The 16,527-nt window shown below is 46.5% G+C and overlaps 1 protein-coding gene and 1 long non-coding RNA gene across 5 annotated transcripts; one reads left to right on the forward strand and one right to left on the reverse strand.

The window, feature by feature from the left end:
• Positions 1-1,220: 1,220 nt before the first annotated feature.
• Positions 1,221-6,482, reverse strand: slc14a2 (solute carrier family 14 member 2). Of its 3 annotated transcripts, XM_011615827.2 has the most exons (9): positions 6,193-6,482; positions 3,714-3,876; positions 3,411-3,600; positions 3,209-3,337; positions 2,935-3,127; positions 2,649-2,796; positions 2,397-2,531; positions 2,257-2,306; positions 1,221-2,156 (listed from the first exon to the last, which is right to left on the reverse strand). In XM_011615827.2, exons 1-9 carry the CDS (start codon positions 6,214-6,216, stop codon positions 1,758-1,760), a joined length of 1,431 nt encoding a protein of 476 aa, XP_011614129.2. In that variant the 5' UTR covers positions 6,217-6,482; the 3' UTR covers positions 1,221-1,757.
• Positions 6,483-7,112: 630 nt separating this feature from the next.
• On the forward strand, positions 7,113-11,327 carry LOC115247718 (uncharacterized). 2 transcript variants are annotated; one of them, XR_003886820.1, is made up of 3 exons: positions 7,113-7,357; positions 8,915-10,075; positions 10,753-11,327. It is a non-coding gene; the product is annotated as an uncharacterized lncRNA (long non-coding RNA). The 2 variants fall into 2 exon arrangements; XR_003886821.1 differs by lacking the exon at positions 10,753-11,327 and having other exon boundaries at positions 7,136-7,191; positions 7,259-7,357; positions 8,915-10,144.
• Positions 11,328-16,527: the final 5,200 nt, after the last annotated feature.

The raw sequence follows: 16,527 nt of genomic DNA on the forward strand, positions 1-16,527 counted from the left end.
TGGCCTAAGGATTGAGGAAGGTCAACGCCGGCCATCTGTAATCTGTCATCTGAGTTACTCTGTGAAATGCATCATGTCTAATCTTGACTGCACAACTTTGAGTTCATCCAAACAACTAAAATTTGTGACTCAGTTTGTTTACCAGTTACGGTACGATGGGACTAAAGCAGGCTAGTCGCACGTTGTGACAGGTGTTCCGGGTACTCTACACGTAAAAACAGGCTGTTATCTCATAGTTGTCATAATTTATGACACTGGCTAATTTAGACTTTGATGGATTAATAATAACCAAACAGATTTTCTTCCTTTTTACTCTTTTGCTTTGTTGTGCTCATAAAACCAGCATTAACCTCACTGGTATCTCTTTTGCTTTTGGGATCCAGTTAGTGGGTTTTTCTTGGAGCGTGTCGCTCCTGTCTCTCTCCATAAATCAAACATTAACATGTAGATCAAACATTAACACATACATTACAAAAGTATACATAATCGGCTCACCCTCGCCTGCCTGACCCTTTGCGGCCTCCTGAAAGAACACCTTGAACGGAACAACAGCTCGCAGCGATTGGTTGGGTTTCCAACTGCATCAGAATATCTGACAAATGTGTTTTTCATTCTCTGCATTCCACACCAACGGCTACGATTGTCAAACCGCTTGGAACACATGACGACAAATGTACCCTTAAAAGACCGTGAGCTGTATGCGGGCGGGCAGCAGGTTATGATAAAATCACCTTTGAATCCATGTCAGTACTGAACCTGGTCACAAGCAAACACAAGCCGCTGTTGGACGGACCGATGGAACCCAAAATAGATTCACACACCCGTCTTATGCAAACATGTGGATGTTTTTAGTGTGTTACTGATGGCGTTGGAAGGTGATCAGTTCAGTTTGTTGAGTATTGAGGTCATAGTGGGAGATGGTGTATTGAGGGTTTCAGTGTTCTTTGCTGCTCCGATTGCTCGCAGGGACTCGGACCCAACCAACAGGAACCTTTGGAGCGGAGGAGAAGCGGGTTTGGGCTGAAGGACAGTTCTGCTACACACAGATGTCCCAGTACAACTCTCATACATCTCCAGTTGAGGGTCTGACAAGGCTCATCCTCTATCGCCATGGAGATGGAGGAACAGATGGCAGATTTCAATGAAAGTTATTTAGCTGAATAGTTTATCAGAGATAAGCAGCAACAGCTCGCCCAGACATCACGTACAACAGCTTCTGCTTGTTTTTGATAGTTTTTTATTCAAACATTTTACAGGGAATATGTTGAACTCAAGAGTTCTTTATCAGTTTACTAAACTGTACAAGTAATCAGATGTTAATCCTCAACCTCTTTTACTGTGAATAAATCCTGGCGTTTGCATTAAACAAGATGTTTTGTTCAAAAATCATATTTTAGAGCAGCAATGTTCAAATACAATTAAACAAGTCCCAGAAAACATCGAGCCATTTTTATTTCTATAAAATTTATTGAACAAAAATAACATCAATACTTAATATTCAAATTCCAAGACATCGTTCAGGACCCCATATTGGAACAATTTGAGAATGCTGCCGATTTGTGAAAAGCGTGTTTGATTTAGTGTTGCAGACATGTTAAAACAGCACACACACCTCAAGGGGGCTGTTCCAGCTGTTCTCGTTCTTAGAGGTGAACTATAGATTTAAAATATATATTTATTTTCAGACCTGACCAGTAGTTACAACATTCCGTTACATTCATGTACCCCACACACACCCACCCACACACACACACAAATCAGTCTCGTTCTCCGGCAACGCTCATCTCTCCATCATTGTTGCCGGCGTTTTCACTGTCCTGCTTCTCCACTTTGGATTCTGTGATGCACGACAGCTCGTTTTTACATTCTGCCGCCTTGTTTTGCACTTTGCCCTCCTCCATGAGTTCGAGCTCTAACCTCAGTTGCTCCTTCTCATTAAAAACATTTTCCTCGTCGACGATTCTCTGTTTCTCCTTCTCCAGCCGCTCCTTCTCCGCCTTTTCCTGCCTCTTCATCTTCCAATAGAAGCCCAGGTTCTTCTCTGGATAGTTGACTTTGGCCAGGGGCAGCTTGAAGATCTTGTTGGTCTCTGTGGTCAAGAGCAGGAAGGTGAGGGCAGAGAGGCAGAAGGGCCACGTGCACGCTGGAAGACCAAACTGGGGATAAAAACAATCCACCACATGGCAGTTATTAACTTTTAATTTTACATCTTAACAGCCTATATATAACATACATAAATGCAGGATGTGGACTTACCGTGGACATAATATTGGCGATTGCCGAGCCCAGGTATGCACAGAAGAAGGCTGAAGAGGTGAAGACAATTAGACGCAATTAGACAAGTGTCCTCTTCTGATCTGATGACCCTCTGATTTATCACGGCCACGTTCACTCACCGCACGTGAGCGCCAGCAGGTGCACCTGCCAGGTGAGGGCGTAGAACATCCCTCCGATGGCGATGCAGGCCAAGACACAGTTGTAGCCCCACAGACCAAAGTAGATGTCTCCAAACGGTGCTGCCAGAGCCAGACCTGCAAAAACAACCGGTTTAAATAGAATTCTACATTCTACAGCTGCTTGAGCTGCTATTCATGCTCGATTTGCATAAAACCTACAGATTTTTCTCATTCAGGATCCGTTTCTCTTACCAGACACCATCCCTACAGCAGACCCCAAAACAGCATGAGCACAAGTGATGGGTGAGGAGATGAAGAGCGAGATGATGAAAATTCCTCCCGTCCAAGGGTTGTCACAGCCGTAGACCTGACCGATTCCCACAGGCACCGACATAAATAGCTGTGTACGTGTTGGGGGGGGTAAGCAGAGACAGGGATATGAGGTGTAACGCACAGAAGAACAAACAGAACATTTTGGAGGTTAATCTGCAGCCTCTCTCATCCTGGAACCACGTTGGGCGCGAGGCGCGTCGCCCACCTTTGCTACGTCCAGTTCAGACCAGGTGATGTTGGGCAACTCGGAGCGAGGCTGGATGAGGACTTGTGGGAAGTGGTGGTTGTAATGGCCCGTGGCCACCATGTGGAGACACACCAGGATGTTGAAGGGGAGGGTGAACACCGGCAAATCCCAGCGGCTGTTTATGGACGCCAGGGCGCTGGACACTATTGGACTGAAAGAATGTCACTTTTAGATGCACTTGCGTATTCTATGTGCTCTCAAAACTATAGACATTAAAACAGTGATCACTCACCACATCATGGACATGAAAATGTTGGGCAAAAGGAGCCACCAGTACCAGTCCCCCTTATTGGAGAACACAGCCATCAGCAGTCCCACCAGGATGCCATTGTAACCATACAGACCCGCAGCTATGGCGCCCCTGAAGAAAGAGGCCACTTATCACGTCGCGTCGGGTCAGCATGTCAAAGCTTTTTGAATGTCTGTGCTCCAACCGGTTCTGTTGCAGAATAAGGGCGGAAATGGTGGCAAACAGCGTCCCCACGAAGCCATTGAGAGCCCACCAGTAATTCTGCAGGATGAGCCCAGCGAAGATGATGAGGCCACTCAGAGGGTTGTTGACAAACATCACTTGGGAGGCGCCGCGCAGAACCCAATCCAGCAGCTTCAGCAGAATGAACTGCCCTGGAAGAGAGAGGCGGAGGTGACTCGGGCCCGCTTCCTCGCTCCACTGCAAACTAAAAACCACCTGACACCGTCGTCCGCTTTCACGTCGTAGAAGCGGAATGTTTACGTACTCTCCATCCATTTCCCAAATGGCGCCATGTCCCCAGCGAAGTAGGAGAGGAATTTTCGGAAGCGGGCCCGGGACGTCTGCGTGGCGGGGCCGCCTGACCCTTCCTCGGGCTTGTCCTCCTGTTCGGTTGGCAGCTCAGACTTCATTATTAAGGGTTTGAGTTCCTTTAATCGGCATTAAAAGCAGAGTTACTTCATAATTAGATCACAGTATGTAAATTACACACTGAAACTTGTAAAGCCGCAGCAGCGTGCAGCAGGAGTCCAGTTGCCATTTCTCTGAATTTTCCCCTGAGATAAAAATACAGCAGGCTCAGCCCCCTGACCTTATTATTCCCTTAAATCCACTTCTGTTTGCCTTCTGATCACGCTCTAAACTTGACCTTCAGAATACAGTAAGTACGTCAGGGCTCCATTCCACATTATGCAACAATGTAAAATAATCATTATGATCCATTTTCTGTATGAACAGAACCAGAAGTGGCGTGAGCGCCGCCATAGGTTCAAACTAACCCCAGGGCCAAAGGAGGTTTTTATTAAAATGTTACACTAAAAAAAACAAAAAACACTTTAAATAAATGGTGACCAAACTGGGACACGTGCCCAGCTGGAGCCAACACAGTGGTGGAGACAACCGAGAACAGAAGGGCTGGGGTTTACCACCTAGGTAACTTCTGTGTGTGTGTGTGTGTGTGTGTGTGTGTATGTGTGTGTGTGTGTGTGTGGCTACAGAAACGGTGTAAAACCAATTTCTGTGTGTGCTTGTTGATATTCACCAATTGAGGAACAGGAAAAAAAAAGGGGGGGGGGGGGGGGGGGGGGGGGGGGGCAAAGCAGTGTGGAGGCCCCTGGGCCATCATCAGTTAATGTAGCAACAAGAGAAACAAAACCAAATAGAATTAAATTCCTATAACACAAACAAAGAAAAGAACAAATTCAAGGTTCAATGACTTTGAAAAATAGACAAACCAAAGAACCAACTTAAACTAAATGAGGTTAATCAATTAAACTAAATAACGCAAACTTAATCCAACTTCAACTCAACTAACGCAACAGGTCGGGGGAAAAACTAATTATTATATAGAAATAAATGATTTACTAAAGGAAGTAATGGTTTTAAAGAAGAGAAGGACCGGTGTGACCACCCTGTTTGACTCGTCACAACTAAACGGCAGCCAGAACAGAAGCAACCATGTGGACCTATGCTCCAATTCAACAACCCCGGGGCCCATTAGGCCCGGGGGCCACCGCCCGCTCCATCAGGCCCCCGGGACTCTCAGCACTGCAACGGCAGGTCGCAAGCCCGGAGTACGGTTCCAAAAGGAAAATGCAATTAATACCAGGATGCCTATCTCAATTAGACCGCAGGGAGACACGGACGTGCACGTTGAGCGCCGCCCAACGGGCGTAACTGGCACAGTGCCAGACAGTGACCCGGTGGGAGATGGAACACCGTGCAAGCTTATTAAGAGGCCAGCAGCGCTTCTCAAATAGTGGGGCGCGCCCCCCTGGGGGGGCGCGTGTGACCCCGGAGAACATGTTTATTTTTTATTTTTTTGCCGTACTAGAATAAAGTGTAATTGCACATCCCGCGCGCACACACCACAGAGCAAGAGATAGGAAGAGCAGTGAACAAACCACCAAGAGACGGCATGAAAAAATACTTAACAGTGATGAAAAGAAAGGCGGAGAGAGACGGAGATAATGAGACATACGAAAGCTAAGACGAGGAAATATGACGAAGCATTTATAGCGCTTGGCTTCACTGTGACTAAAGTGGGAAACGAGGAAAGACCGGTCTGTTTACTGTGTCTAAAAATGTTGGCAGGACAGCATGAAGCCAAATAAATGAAGGCGTCACTTAAAGACATTACATCCCTGTCACGTTGATAACCCTAACCCTGGTTAACCCTAACCCTGGTTAACCCTAACCCTGGTTAACCCTAACCCTCACTTAAAGACATTACACCCCTGTCACGTTGATAACCCTAACCCTGGTTAACCCTAACCCTGGTTAACCCTAACCCTGGTTAACCCTAACCCTCACTTAAAGACATTACACCCCTGTCACGTTGATAACCCTAACCCTGGTTAACCCTAACCCTGGTTAACCCTAACCCTCACTTAAAGACATTACACCCCAGTCACGCTGATCAGCCGCTTGAGTTTTTTCGGCAAAAACGTGCCGAATATTGGCAACAATCATCCCGCTTTGGTCTATATTTCTTTCTTTTTTTGATTTCTTTAATATTAATAAGGATACAATGTTATGCAGAGGTGTACTTATAACAATTTCATAGGCAAATGATACTAATTATAGTCACGGCGGGGGGCGCAAAATGTTTTCTTCTTCCTAGGGGGGGGCGTAACAGAAAATAATTGAGAAGCACTGGGCTAAAGCATTACAATGTAGGCCTCCACTTATCCTTCAATCGGTTTAATCATCACATTAGTGGACGTTAAAAGTTTGAGAGTGCTTACCTTTGTGTAGTGTGACGCAGACATATGTCCCTAATTCCTTTTAGGCTTCTGACGAACCTCTTCTTCTGCACAGCTTTTAAAGGGCGACAACTCCACCGAAACTCCGCCTCTCTCAACTTTTCCGAGGCTTCATCTCCAGAGGAATCAGTGGAGGAAGCCACTGATAATATTCGCTACAGCCCTGGTCCTGTAACATGCGCAGATCTTGTGATCACAGATGCAGCGATGCGCAGTGCACGGATCCTTCAGGACCTCTGGTGGAAACAGCCAAAGTGCCCTTTTCACTTGAGTAACAACTTACAACTTTTGGAAATGGGTGACAGCTCGCCCATGTGTCCCTACTCCCCCCCCCCCCCGCCCTTTATTTGTCGTTATTAAGGCAGCAGATTATAAAGGAAGCATATTGTTGTGACTCCTACTCTGGCCCCACCTCCTCCTGGGCAATCAGCTCAACCACCACCACCTGGGCCCTCTCCTGCAGCTGCACCCAATCCGCCCAAACGACTCTGCACCCATAAAAGGCCCCTATGCACTCAGGCCAGTGCTTGATCTTACTGATGTTTTTGGCAACACGTCCCGTGGACCCAGCATCTCTCCAGGCTCCCCAGCGACTCCCTGCGTCTCCCTGCGTCTTCCAGAGACTCCTCTGCAACCTTCCTAGCCCCTCTTCCTCTGACCTCTTCCTCTTCCCCTTCCTCGGACGGATTTCTCCTATCCTCTGGACACTTGGACTCCCCCACAGACTCTCGCCCCTGGATCTCGAACTTGGTTCGTCTGCCGCATCACGCACCTATAGTTTGTCTCGGCCTCTCTCATTTTGTTTCTTCCCTCCTGGTTTTTTTTGCTTCATTAAACCTTCAGAGTTTACTTTTTTAATTCCCGTGTCTGTCTGCCTTCTTTGGGGTTCCGCCACACTTGACCGCCAGTCCTCTCGAGCGTAACACATATTCTCAGGTGCCGTCTGAAAGATGAACAATATCCACGAAGTACATTGAAAATGTAAGTACGTTTTGGACACGTTCTTAATTCTAACTGTAATATACATTTTTATTAACTTCCTGAAAAGAGGCACTCGGGCAGCAAACCATGGATGCCGTTGACAGCCGTTGACAGCCGTTGAAAGCCGAACTGCACAAGAATCAATACCAGGAAATGATTGATTAAGGTGAAAACACAATGTTTTTTCGTTCCAGAACATTAAACATGGATCTGATAACAGAGTGAGGGTTAGGGCAGCGCTTCTCAAAGGTGCGGTGTCAGGGGGGGCGCGTGTGACCCCGGAGAACATGTTTATTTTTATTTTTTTGCCGTACTAGAATAAAGTGTAATTGCACATCCCGCGCGCACACACCACAGAGCAAGAGATAGGAAGAGCAGTGAACAAACCACCAAGAGACGGCATGAAAAAATACTTAACAGTGATGAAAAGAAAGGCGGAGAGAGACAGATAATGAGACATACGAAAGTCTCCCGAAAGCTAAGACGAGGAAATATGACGAAGCATTTATAGCGCTTGGCTTCACTGTGACTACAGTGGGAGACGAGGAAAGACCGGTGTGTTTACTGTGTCTAAAAATGTTGGCAGGACAGCATGGAGCCAAATAAATGAAGGCGTCACTTAAAGACATTACACCCCTGTCACGCTGATAACCCTAACCCTGGTTAACCCTAACCCTGGTTAACCCTAACCCTGGTTAACCCTAACCCTGGTTAACCCTAACCCTCACTTAAAGACATTACACCCCTGTCACGTTGATAACCCTAACCCTGGTTAACCCTAACCCTGGTTAACCCTAACCCTCACTTAAAGACATTACACCCCAGTCACGCTGATCAGCCGCTTGAGTTTTTTCGGCAAAAACGTGCCGAATATTGGCAACAATCATCCCGCTTTGGTCTATATTTCTTTCTTTTTTTGTTTTCTTTAATATTAATAAGGATACAATGTTATGCAGAGGTGTACTTATAACAATTTAATAGACAAATGATACTAATTATAGTCACGGCGGGGGGCGCAAAATGTTTTCTTCTTCCTAGGGGGGGCGTAACAGAAAATAATTGAGAAGCACTGGGTTAGGGGAACACGTCCGGGACATCCTTTCGGTTCACTTGGCTGCCCCCTGGTGAGCTGCTGCTGCAGCTGTCGGTAGTTTCCCAAAGCAGCTCCTGCAGGAACGTTTAGGAAAAGAGTTCAAGCTCGGGCCTGCGGTTAAACCGGAGGCTGCTGGGTCACTGCAGGCACTTCTGCCACTTTCTGCTCAGAACATCCCAATGTTGGCAGTTGCCATGAGAACTTTTTCTGCATACCAAAGAACAGGAAAGGGTTTTTCCAGTATATATATTTTCTGGCTTGCAATTGTTTGGTCTTTTACCAACCCAAAGTGCTCACACGAGCGCCAGTGCCAGTGACAGCACAGGGTTTTATGACGCTGAAGACCGAGGCCTCACATGTCATGGAAAACCACTAATGTTGCTAATTGGAAGCAAAACTCCTGGCTTTTTGGAAACTGGGACATTGTCAACAGCCACAGAGAATGGCCCGACGCCCCGGTTAGATGGGTTATTAATGGTCCAGAACCTGCAGGGAACAATGTCGACTAACCAGTATATGAGTACCAAGACATGCTCAGAGAGGATTCTTTGATAATCTGATAATCAACATTCTCTGCCGGGCATAACAACACAAAACTGCCTGTTTTTGTTGCTGGACCTCCAAAACCAGCTGTGTGCACGCTGGACACCATCAGATCCTCTCAGCACAGGCCACAGACAGGGCCCACAAGGAAAGAAGGGAGGACAGAGGAAGAAGCCAAAGCTGAGGGAGCCAAGATGTTCCTTCGGTAATTATATTGTCATTAAACCCTATTATGATTGTGTAGCCGATGAGCAGCAGTGATTACTGCTGCAGACATCTGGTCATCGCTGGAGAAGGACGCTGGCAGGCCGAGGCTATGGCCAACAAGACAGAAACAAAATAAACGCGATGTTTTAGTCAAACTAAAGCAAACTTAAAGCCACTTTATTGTTCATCCCTTCTGCATCATTCCGGCAAAGATTAAACTTGTAATACTGAACACTATTGGAGACTGTGCAACAAGTAGTGGCTGAATTTAAGCTATTTTACTTTTGGGAGAGATGTAAACAAAGATCACTTCCAAGTGAACATGGAACCCGCCAGGACTTTTGACTGGCAACCACGTTCCCGGGATTTATCGACAGAAACTGGCAGGAGTTCTGGCATCTGTGTCCACAAACGAAGCACATTTATCACACTTTATGCACATCGTGGCGACTGTGTTTAACAGCTGGAGCTGTTCTGTTTGTAGGCAACTGGACCCACAGTCCTTTCACATTTTTCATTTTCTTTCAAAGGATCCTGCGCACGACAATACTGTTTTTCATGTTAACCAGCAGTTGTTGCAGCGGCAGCGTTACCTTGGTAACAGGCTCTTCCAGCACTTTGTCCTGAATATCAGACCTACTGTACAACTGTCACTGTGCCGATGACGTGAGCTTCGTTTCCAAGACAGTTGGAAACATAAAGCAATCCATACATTTTAAAAATAAACTCCGCCCAGGGGATTCGAACCCACGACCCCCTGGATGTGAGCGCTCACACCCGCATCGCTGTTTCACCCTGGCATATCGTATATAGAATAAGTTTACTGATATTCACGAGGACACATCTTATTACAATTTCCTTTTAGACCACAAAGACCGGTTGGTTGATTTCCTTTCCTCTCCCAATGTCCAGAAAATGAGAGCCCTGATCAGTGACACAGGTTGAGAGGGACATCTAGTGGTGGTGATAGGAAACTGCACCTCCGCGTTTATTCCACTATTCTATGCACAGCAGTACGACCTGCAGACCTGAGCATTCCAGGTTCTTCTTCCATCTATCTTAATGAATCATTAATTATGACGTGTTTTGCATTGGACTGAGGAGGCTTAAATGGGCACCCCCCCCCTTCCAAAAACACTGAATAAAATAAATCAGACCATGTGGAGTGAGAAACATCCACCTTTGGGCTTATATAAACAGATTTATCTAGATCTGATTAGAAAAGACAGTGAGTGTGTGTGTGTGTGTGTGTGTGTGTGTGTGTGTGTGTGTGTGTGTGTGTGTGTGCAATTGAGGGGGGGGGGTTGTTCGTCAGGGATGGAGTGGAACCTGATACTTGATGACTCCCCATCACAAGAATGTTTCCTTCTCTTGAAGCATCTGGCCCAAAGCCGAACCACATCTCTGTGTGTGTGTGTATGTGTGTGTGTGTGTGTGTGCGCGCTTGTTGATATTTGCCCCTTTTTCAGAATGAGCGGCCTCTTTCAGCACAGCGAGACACTTTTTAAATGGAGGTTGCCTGATTTGTTTTCTCAAGATCATTTTCTGCACTTTCTGCCTGCAATGTTTCCTCCCAGTTTTATAAAGTTTTCTTTTTTTTAAAAAAAATGAATGCATGCATTAAAAAATACTTTTAGCCTTTTAAGTTTTCTTTGCACTTTCTTCTTCTTCGGTAACTTTGCTTCCTCTGTCCTGACAAGATTCCTCTTTTTTCCAAGTTGTCCCCTTGGACTGACTTCCTGATGTTCTCTGCCCCGACGCTGCTGCCAGGATCAGTCAGCATCAGTCATGGAATGCACATTTATCCTCATCTAGGACGGACCTCTGTACCCCGGCTCTCCATTTCTCCATCATTCCATCTGCCTTCTGGTGCCACATCACCTATTAATGCCACTTCTGGAGCTTATACATTTTCTGTCCCAGATCTCTGCACTATCAAACTGTGTGTGTGATGATGCCAAACGTGCTGCAGGATTATGTCTATTAAGAATGCTGCCCAGACTTGACTGGTTTTATGGTATAATATGCATCACCAAACGCTCGGCTTTGGTATTGGATGAGGGCTTCAAGTTCTGTTCTCATTTAATCAGCAGAAATGATGCTTGTGTGAAATATTTTCTGCATGTAAGTTATACAAGTGGAAATAATTACATTGTAATTTCTCCCTGGTGTGTTCCACCTGAATCTGAACCCGCAAATGAACTGCACCCACATCAGCCATGTCTAAATTGGCTTCACCTACTCTGCTTTACTGTGTGTGCGTGTGTGTGTGCGTGTGTGTGTGTGTGTGTGTGTGAGAGAGAGAGAGAGAGAGAGAGAGAAAGAGAGAGTAGGTATGTATGAAGACAAAGGCTCACTTGTTCACGGTGGTGTTTTAGCCTCATTACACTCTTCATTTGTTTATACAGTTAACTCTCTCACTTCCTCTATCATTCATTGCCCCCCCCACCCCACCCCACCCCCACCCCCACCCCACCTGTAATTACTGTTTATATGCTCGTTGCCCTTCAGTCACAACACAACACAACTGCAAGCTTAAGAGGTTACACGTCGAAGGGGTTTAAACGCTGCTCTGGAAGGACACACGGGGTTGCACAGCCCAGCACGGCGGGCGTGATGAGGAGGTATCATGAGGGGGCTGAAACGGACGAGGCCAAAGGCGGGATGTGACGGGATCTTTTCGGGAACAGTGAGTTGCATGCCTCGACGCAAAGACGCGAAGGGTTAACGGTGAAGCAAGGCTGGGGCTCAACAAAGAGACAGGTCTGCGTAATTAAAATCAGACAGAGAGAGAAGAATAGGAGGAGAAGAAAGAGATGTAGGGAACAACAGGGAGAGAGAGAGAGAGAGAGAGAGAAGGGGGAAGAATGAGGGAGCGAAAAAAGGAGAGCAAAAGACAGAACGTAATTGGTTCTGTGATGGCTTCCAGCTGCATGGCCCTCAGCCAAACCAGCTCTTCATGACACGCAAAACACGCTCTCTGCCTCTCTGTCTCCCTTCTGTAGTCAACCAGAGAAGATCTTAGTTTCTGATGTGTTTGCAGCTGTGACGCGCTCAGTGGAGGAAAAAAATCAATATCCCCCCCCCCCCAAATCATGTTTTGATTAAAATAATGATGTGTTATTTCCGGGACTTTATTTATGTTCTGGTGGCCGACTGTGTGTAACGTAAATACAAATGGCCGCACTAGCTGCACATGGGTGGGGGTTGGGGGGGGGGGGGGGGGCGCTATAGGTGCAACAGTGCACACGCCTGGATTCTTTAACAAGAGGACCTCAGTTCAGCCAAAGAGCTCGGGAGTGACTCCGGTTATTAAGGATCCCGGTAAACACTCATCTGCAAACATGATCCCATGTCAGAAAAGTTATTACCGCTGATTTAAGCACACACACAGGCCGATGAGGCTGAGTTTGACTATGACATATTATCGTGTGTGTGTGTGTGTGTTTGTATGTGTGTGTGTGTGTGTGAGTGAACACAGGAGGCGTTATTTGGCAACTGTTTGGGAGGCGGTAAATTAGCGGGGAAAACTGCGAGGAGTGTCACTCAAAACATATTACACTTTTTCACGTGAGCCTGCACACACACACACACACACACACACACACACACACACACACACACACGATAACATAACCACACATTCATCGCCCCACAGCTTTTGTAAACATTACAGTGGAAACATGATTAATAGCTCAGGGACAAATTGAGGCCGTGTATTGAGAGTGAGGCAGATTAAGAGCCGTGTTCAGATTTATGACTTACAAACACCGTCAACAAACAAGCAATTAAAATGAATTGCAATAATGGAGAGAACACAGGGAGTGTAACCTAAAGCAGGAAGGGAAAAAAGCCAAATTAAAAAAAAAAAAAATCATGTAATCAGTAATAAAGGAGTTATTACACGCATCCAATGCTCCCAATATGTTCCCTGCACTGACTTATTTTGCACTTGTGGACTTTGGGGAGGTGGGAAAGATTCTGAGAAAAAAACGTGTGAAATTAAATAAAGATCACCTCGGAGGGGTGTGCGATTCCTCCTGGATCCGCTGGTGTTTTCGCTGGTGCTCACTGGGCTTCAGCTGCAAATGAGACGCTACAGGTTCGGAAAAGACACAATGAAGGAGTTTATCACATGTATCTAATACTCACTCATTCCCCTGCGGTCTAAAGGGGGAGGAACGGTGGTGGGGCCGCAGACAAATACCCCTGAAGTCTGACAAAACATACAGAAATGGCCGTCTTTAAAGCACAGCCTCACTTTTTGTGACACAACTGAGCTCAGCTGGAGCATGATGGAGGACAAAGACGGGCTTTGCAGGTCAGTTTCAGCCCTAATTTCTCCGAATTGAATGAAGCTGGACACTTTGTTTTTCACTATAGGTTAATCGTGGGCTGTTCAGTGATACTATAAGCAATAATAGGAGCCTTCAGAAGGCTAATCCGTGTGTAGGGTCGGTGTAGCTGCCTGCTGCTTGACATTCTCACAGCCTCTTGCCTGGAGGCTTTATCCACTAAGTCAAAACACTGGCATCTCCAAGAGTTTAATTCTTTTCTGAAAACTGATTTTCCCTTATGGCTCAAGCTCATCTGTTTTTTATGTGGCCGTGACCAAGAAATTAATGTTCTTAGACTCCAAGAAAAGACAAGAGCCCTGTTTGGATCGGATCGAGCTTAATGAGGGCTGTAAAGAGCAACCTCCGTGCATCTTTGTGGCACGCCAAACTTCTCCCTCTCCCCGACTCGCACTGATGGACGTCCTGGGCTCTGCTCGCAAACAGATGGTTGCGGCATTAGTAATGGGATCTTTAGAAACGGTATTTGCGCGCGCGTGTGTATGTCTATGTGTGTGTTGGTGGAGAGAAGTTAAATTATTTTCTCTGACATTTGAATAAAGTCTTCAGTCTGAGATTGCGCAAGAGCTTTCAAATCCATTCAAGCTAATCTAGACCCCTCTTCACTCAGCTTATCCCTCTCGTGGCTCTTCCTCTTTAAGCCCTTTGGATCACCACTCGTCAAAATCATCTCAACCAAATTACGGCGTGTAAAACATAAAGGCCCCGTCTCGTAATGACATTTAAGCCATCAGATAGCGACTGCAAGTAACATTTCCCTTTCTCTCTGTGTTTACGCCCTCAGCAGGAGCCCTGGCGACTGCGCGCTTCACTTCTGCAGCAACATTTGCAGTTATCACAGTCACACTGGAGGTCTGATTATGCATGCTAGCAAATGACTAATCTTTAATGAGACACATTTAACCTTCTAATGGCTCTTTATTAGGCTAACAAGCTATGCCTCGTGTGTGTGTGCGTTATATGTGGAAATGAGAAAATGTGTGGGTACTCTGTGAGAGTGCAACAGTGAAACCCTAATTAAGCTGTCGGATGGCGGGGCAGATTAGGCAGGACCCCTGCAGACTCTTCAGCCCCGGTAGGCAAACATGTTTCATCCCTCAGCCAGCCAACCCAAATACATCTCAGCCCAGCCCCTGCGAGAAAAATGAGTAAAAAAACAAGTGTCAGTCCAGCAAAACATCTCCAGCCTGGCGAGACTTGATCATTTTCCTGTCAGAACCAACAACCTAATCGCCTTGGCAACGCAGAGAGACAGGTGGACAGAGGTGTTTTAGACTCTGAGGAAAAGATTAGTAGCTCTTCTCACAGTGCTTGTTAGGTAGGCTGATCCTCAGCTTTTACATTAATCATAGTTGAAGCCATGGGGTGCACATAAAATACTTATTTCTATTATTCATTATTTATTCTCCACTCATTACTATTTTCTTTTACAGCCAGTATGTCACCACATCTTACTTCACCCTAACCCTTGGTGAAGGTGAATTTGAGATTCAAGCATTGACCTTTGACACCTTTGCATTGTTTGTTTGGTAGTTGTGTGGTTGAAGCTGTTGTGACTCTTTAAAAAGGATTAAATCACCGTCTGCAGGCAGGGAGGGATGCAGCTCAGTTTAATAAAGCTGCACCTTTGATTAATCTGAGCAAAGCCGCTCTCTGTCCATTGGCTAACAGCTCTGGGGCCAAGGCAGGGACCCCGTCATACTTACACGCACGCACACACGTGCGCGCGAGCAGACACACACACAAAAGCACTGCCAGTGAGTGTTGACACAGTCCAGATGTTGGCAGCTCTGTTCCAAATGAAAGCAGGGCAGCCAGCCAACAACCTGAACCACTCTCCCCATCAGATGATATGTTTACAATAATACTGCTCTGAGACACACACACACACACACACACACACACACATGCGTGCGTGCGTGCGCGCACACACAAAATCACATACTCAAAGCAGAGGAAATGAACTAATGGAAACCCACCATACCACATTGGGTGCAAAAGCAAACCAACTTATGATGAACGAGGTAGAAAAAGAGAGAGAGAGGGAGAGAGAGAGAGGGGGAATCAGACCGAGACAGAGAGAAACAGAGTTTAGACAGACATTGTGACAAATAGACTTATCAAAAGAGGGGAGCAGGTCATTATCATTGCCTTGTTTGGAACTGTATTTCTCCGCCCGTATCTGTCAGGCAAAGAGAGACAGGCGATGGAAAAATAAAAGTGCACTTATGTAATGTGCCTTGGAGGCCAGGATCTGAAGGGGGAGGGGGGGGGGCACCAGTGGTTCCACACAGAGGTGCAGCAGAGGTCAGACTGTACTTTTTAACACTACCCCTCAAGCATTTTATACTTTTAGGCCCCCCCAAAGCAACGCAACCCACTTATGTAGGGCTGGAAGCTAAATTCTGATGTCTGTGACACCGACAAGTATCCAAAACTTCTCCAACGGAATTCCGAAATGGCTCAGCGTCAAGTTTGTTGTGATTCAGTGTAAATCGTGTGTATGTGACACACGCACGCTACTGTCGCTGTAAAGCATCTGCACAGGTGTCTGCATCGTGGGTTTTTTTGCCTCACGCAGGCACAGAAGGTTGCACCAAGAGGTGCCAAACGAACCATCCACTCCCTTTCTGTCCCCCCGCTTTAATTACTCGTTTGTTCTCAGCACGTTCGCCTCGACTGTCACGCCGTGTCAGAACTTCAAGTGTAGCTGACAGCTCAAAGCAAAGCAACTCTTCATTATGTGGATGCGCGCTGACACGTTCATCCAGGGACAGATGTTCGGCATGGGAACATATGCCGCCGCTCTTTATGTATTTACATATTTCCTGAAGAACATTTCACATGTTAGCACCAGAGTGGAGGTTGAAATAATGCGGGTATCTTCCAAACGCCGGTTCCTGCAATGTGCCCTGGAGAGGTGCACTTCTGACGCCTGACATCGCTGAGGCATGTGGGCTGAATTAACAGCACGATGAAGAAAAACCAACGTTTAACTCAAGCACTCGCGTCCTTTCCTTCTGCCCTTTCCGGCCTCCCAGGCCGCGCGCTTCCACCCTGTTGCCAGACTGAAGGAGGTGCAATGAAATGGAGACCAACAGCCGAAGGTTCTCCCCTCAAGCCCGGTGCTGACGGCCG

Source organism: Takifugu rubripes, chromosome 21, assembly GCF_901000725.2.
Source record: "Takifugu rubripes chromosome 21, fTakRub1.2, whole genome shotgun sequence".
In the NCBI taxonomy this organism is placed as follows: Eukaryota; Metazoa; Chordata; class Actinopteri; order Tetraodontiformes; family Tetraodontidae; genus Takifugu; species Takifugu rubripes.

Excerpts from the sequence above, each read along its gene's own strand:
- slc14a2 (XM_011615827.2), bottom strand. The coding sequence starts at position 6,216 with ATGTCTGCGTCACACTACACAAAG. Across the intron at positions 3,877-6,192 it reads CTGCGTCACACTACACAAAG|GAACTCAAACCCTTAATAAT; the intron begins GTAAGCACTCTC and ends TGCCGATTAAAG. Across the intron at positions 3,128-3,208 it reads ATTTTCATGTCCATGATGTG|TCCAATAGTGTCCAGCGCCC; the intron begins GTGAGTGATCAC and ends ACATTCTTTCAG.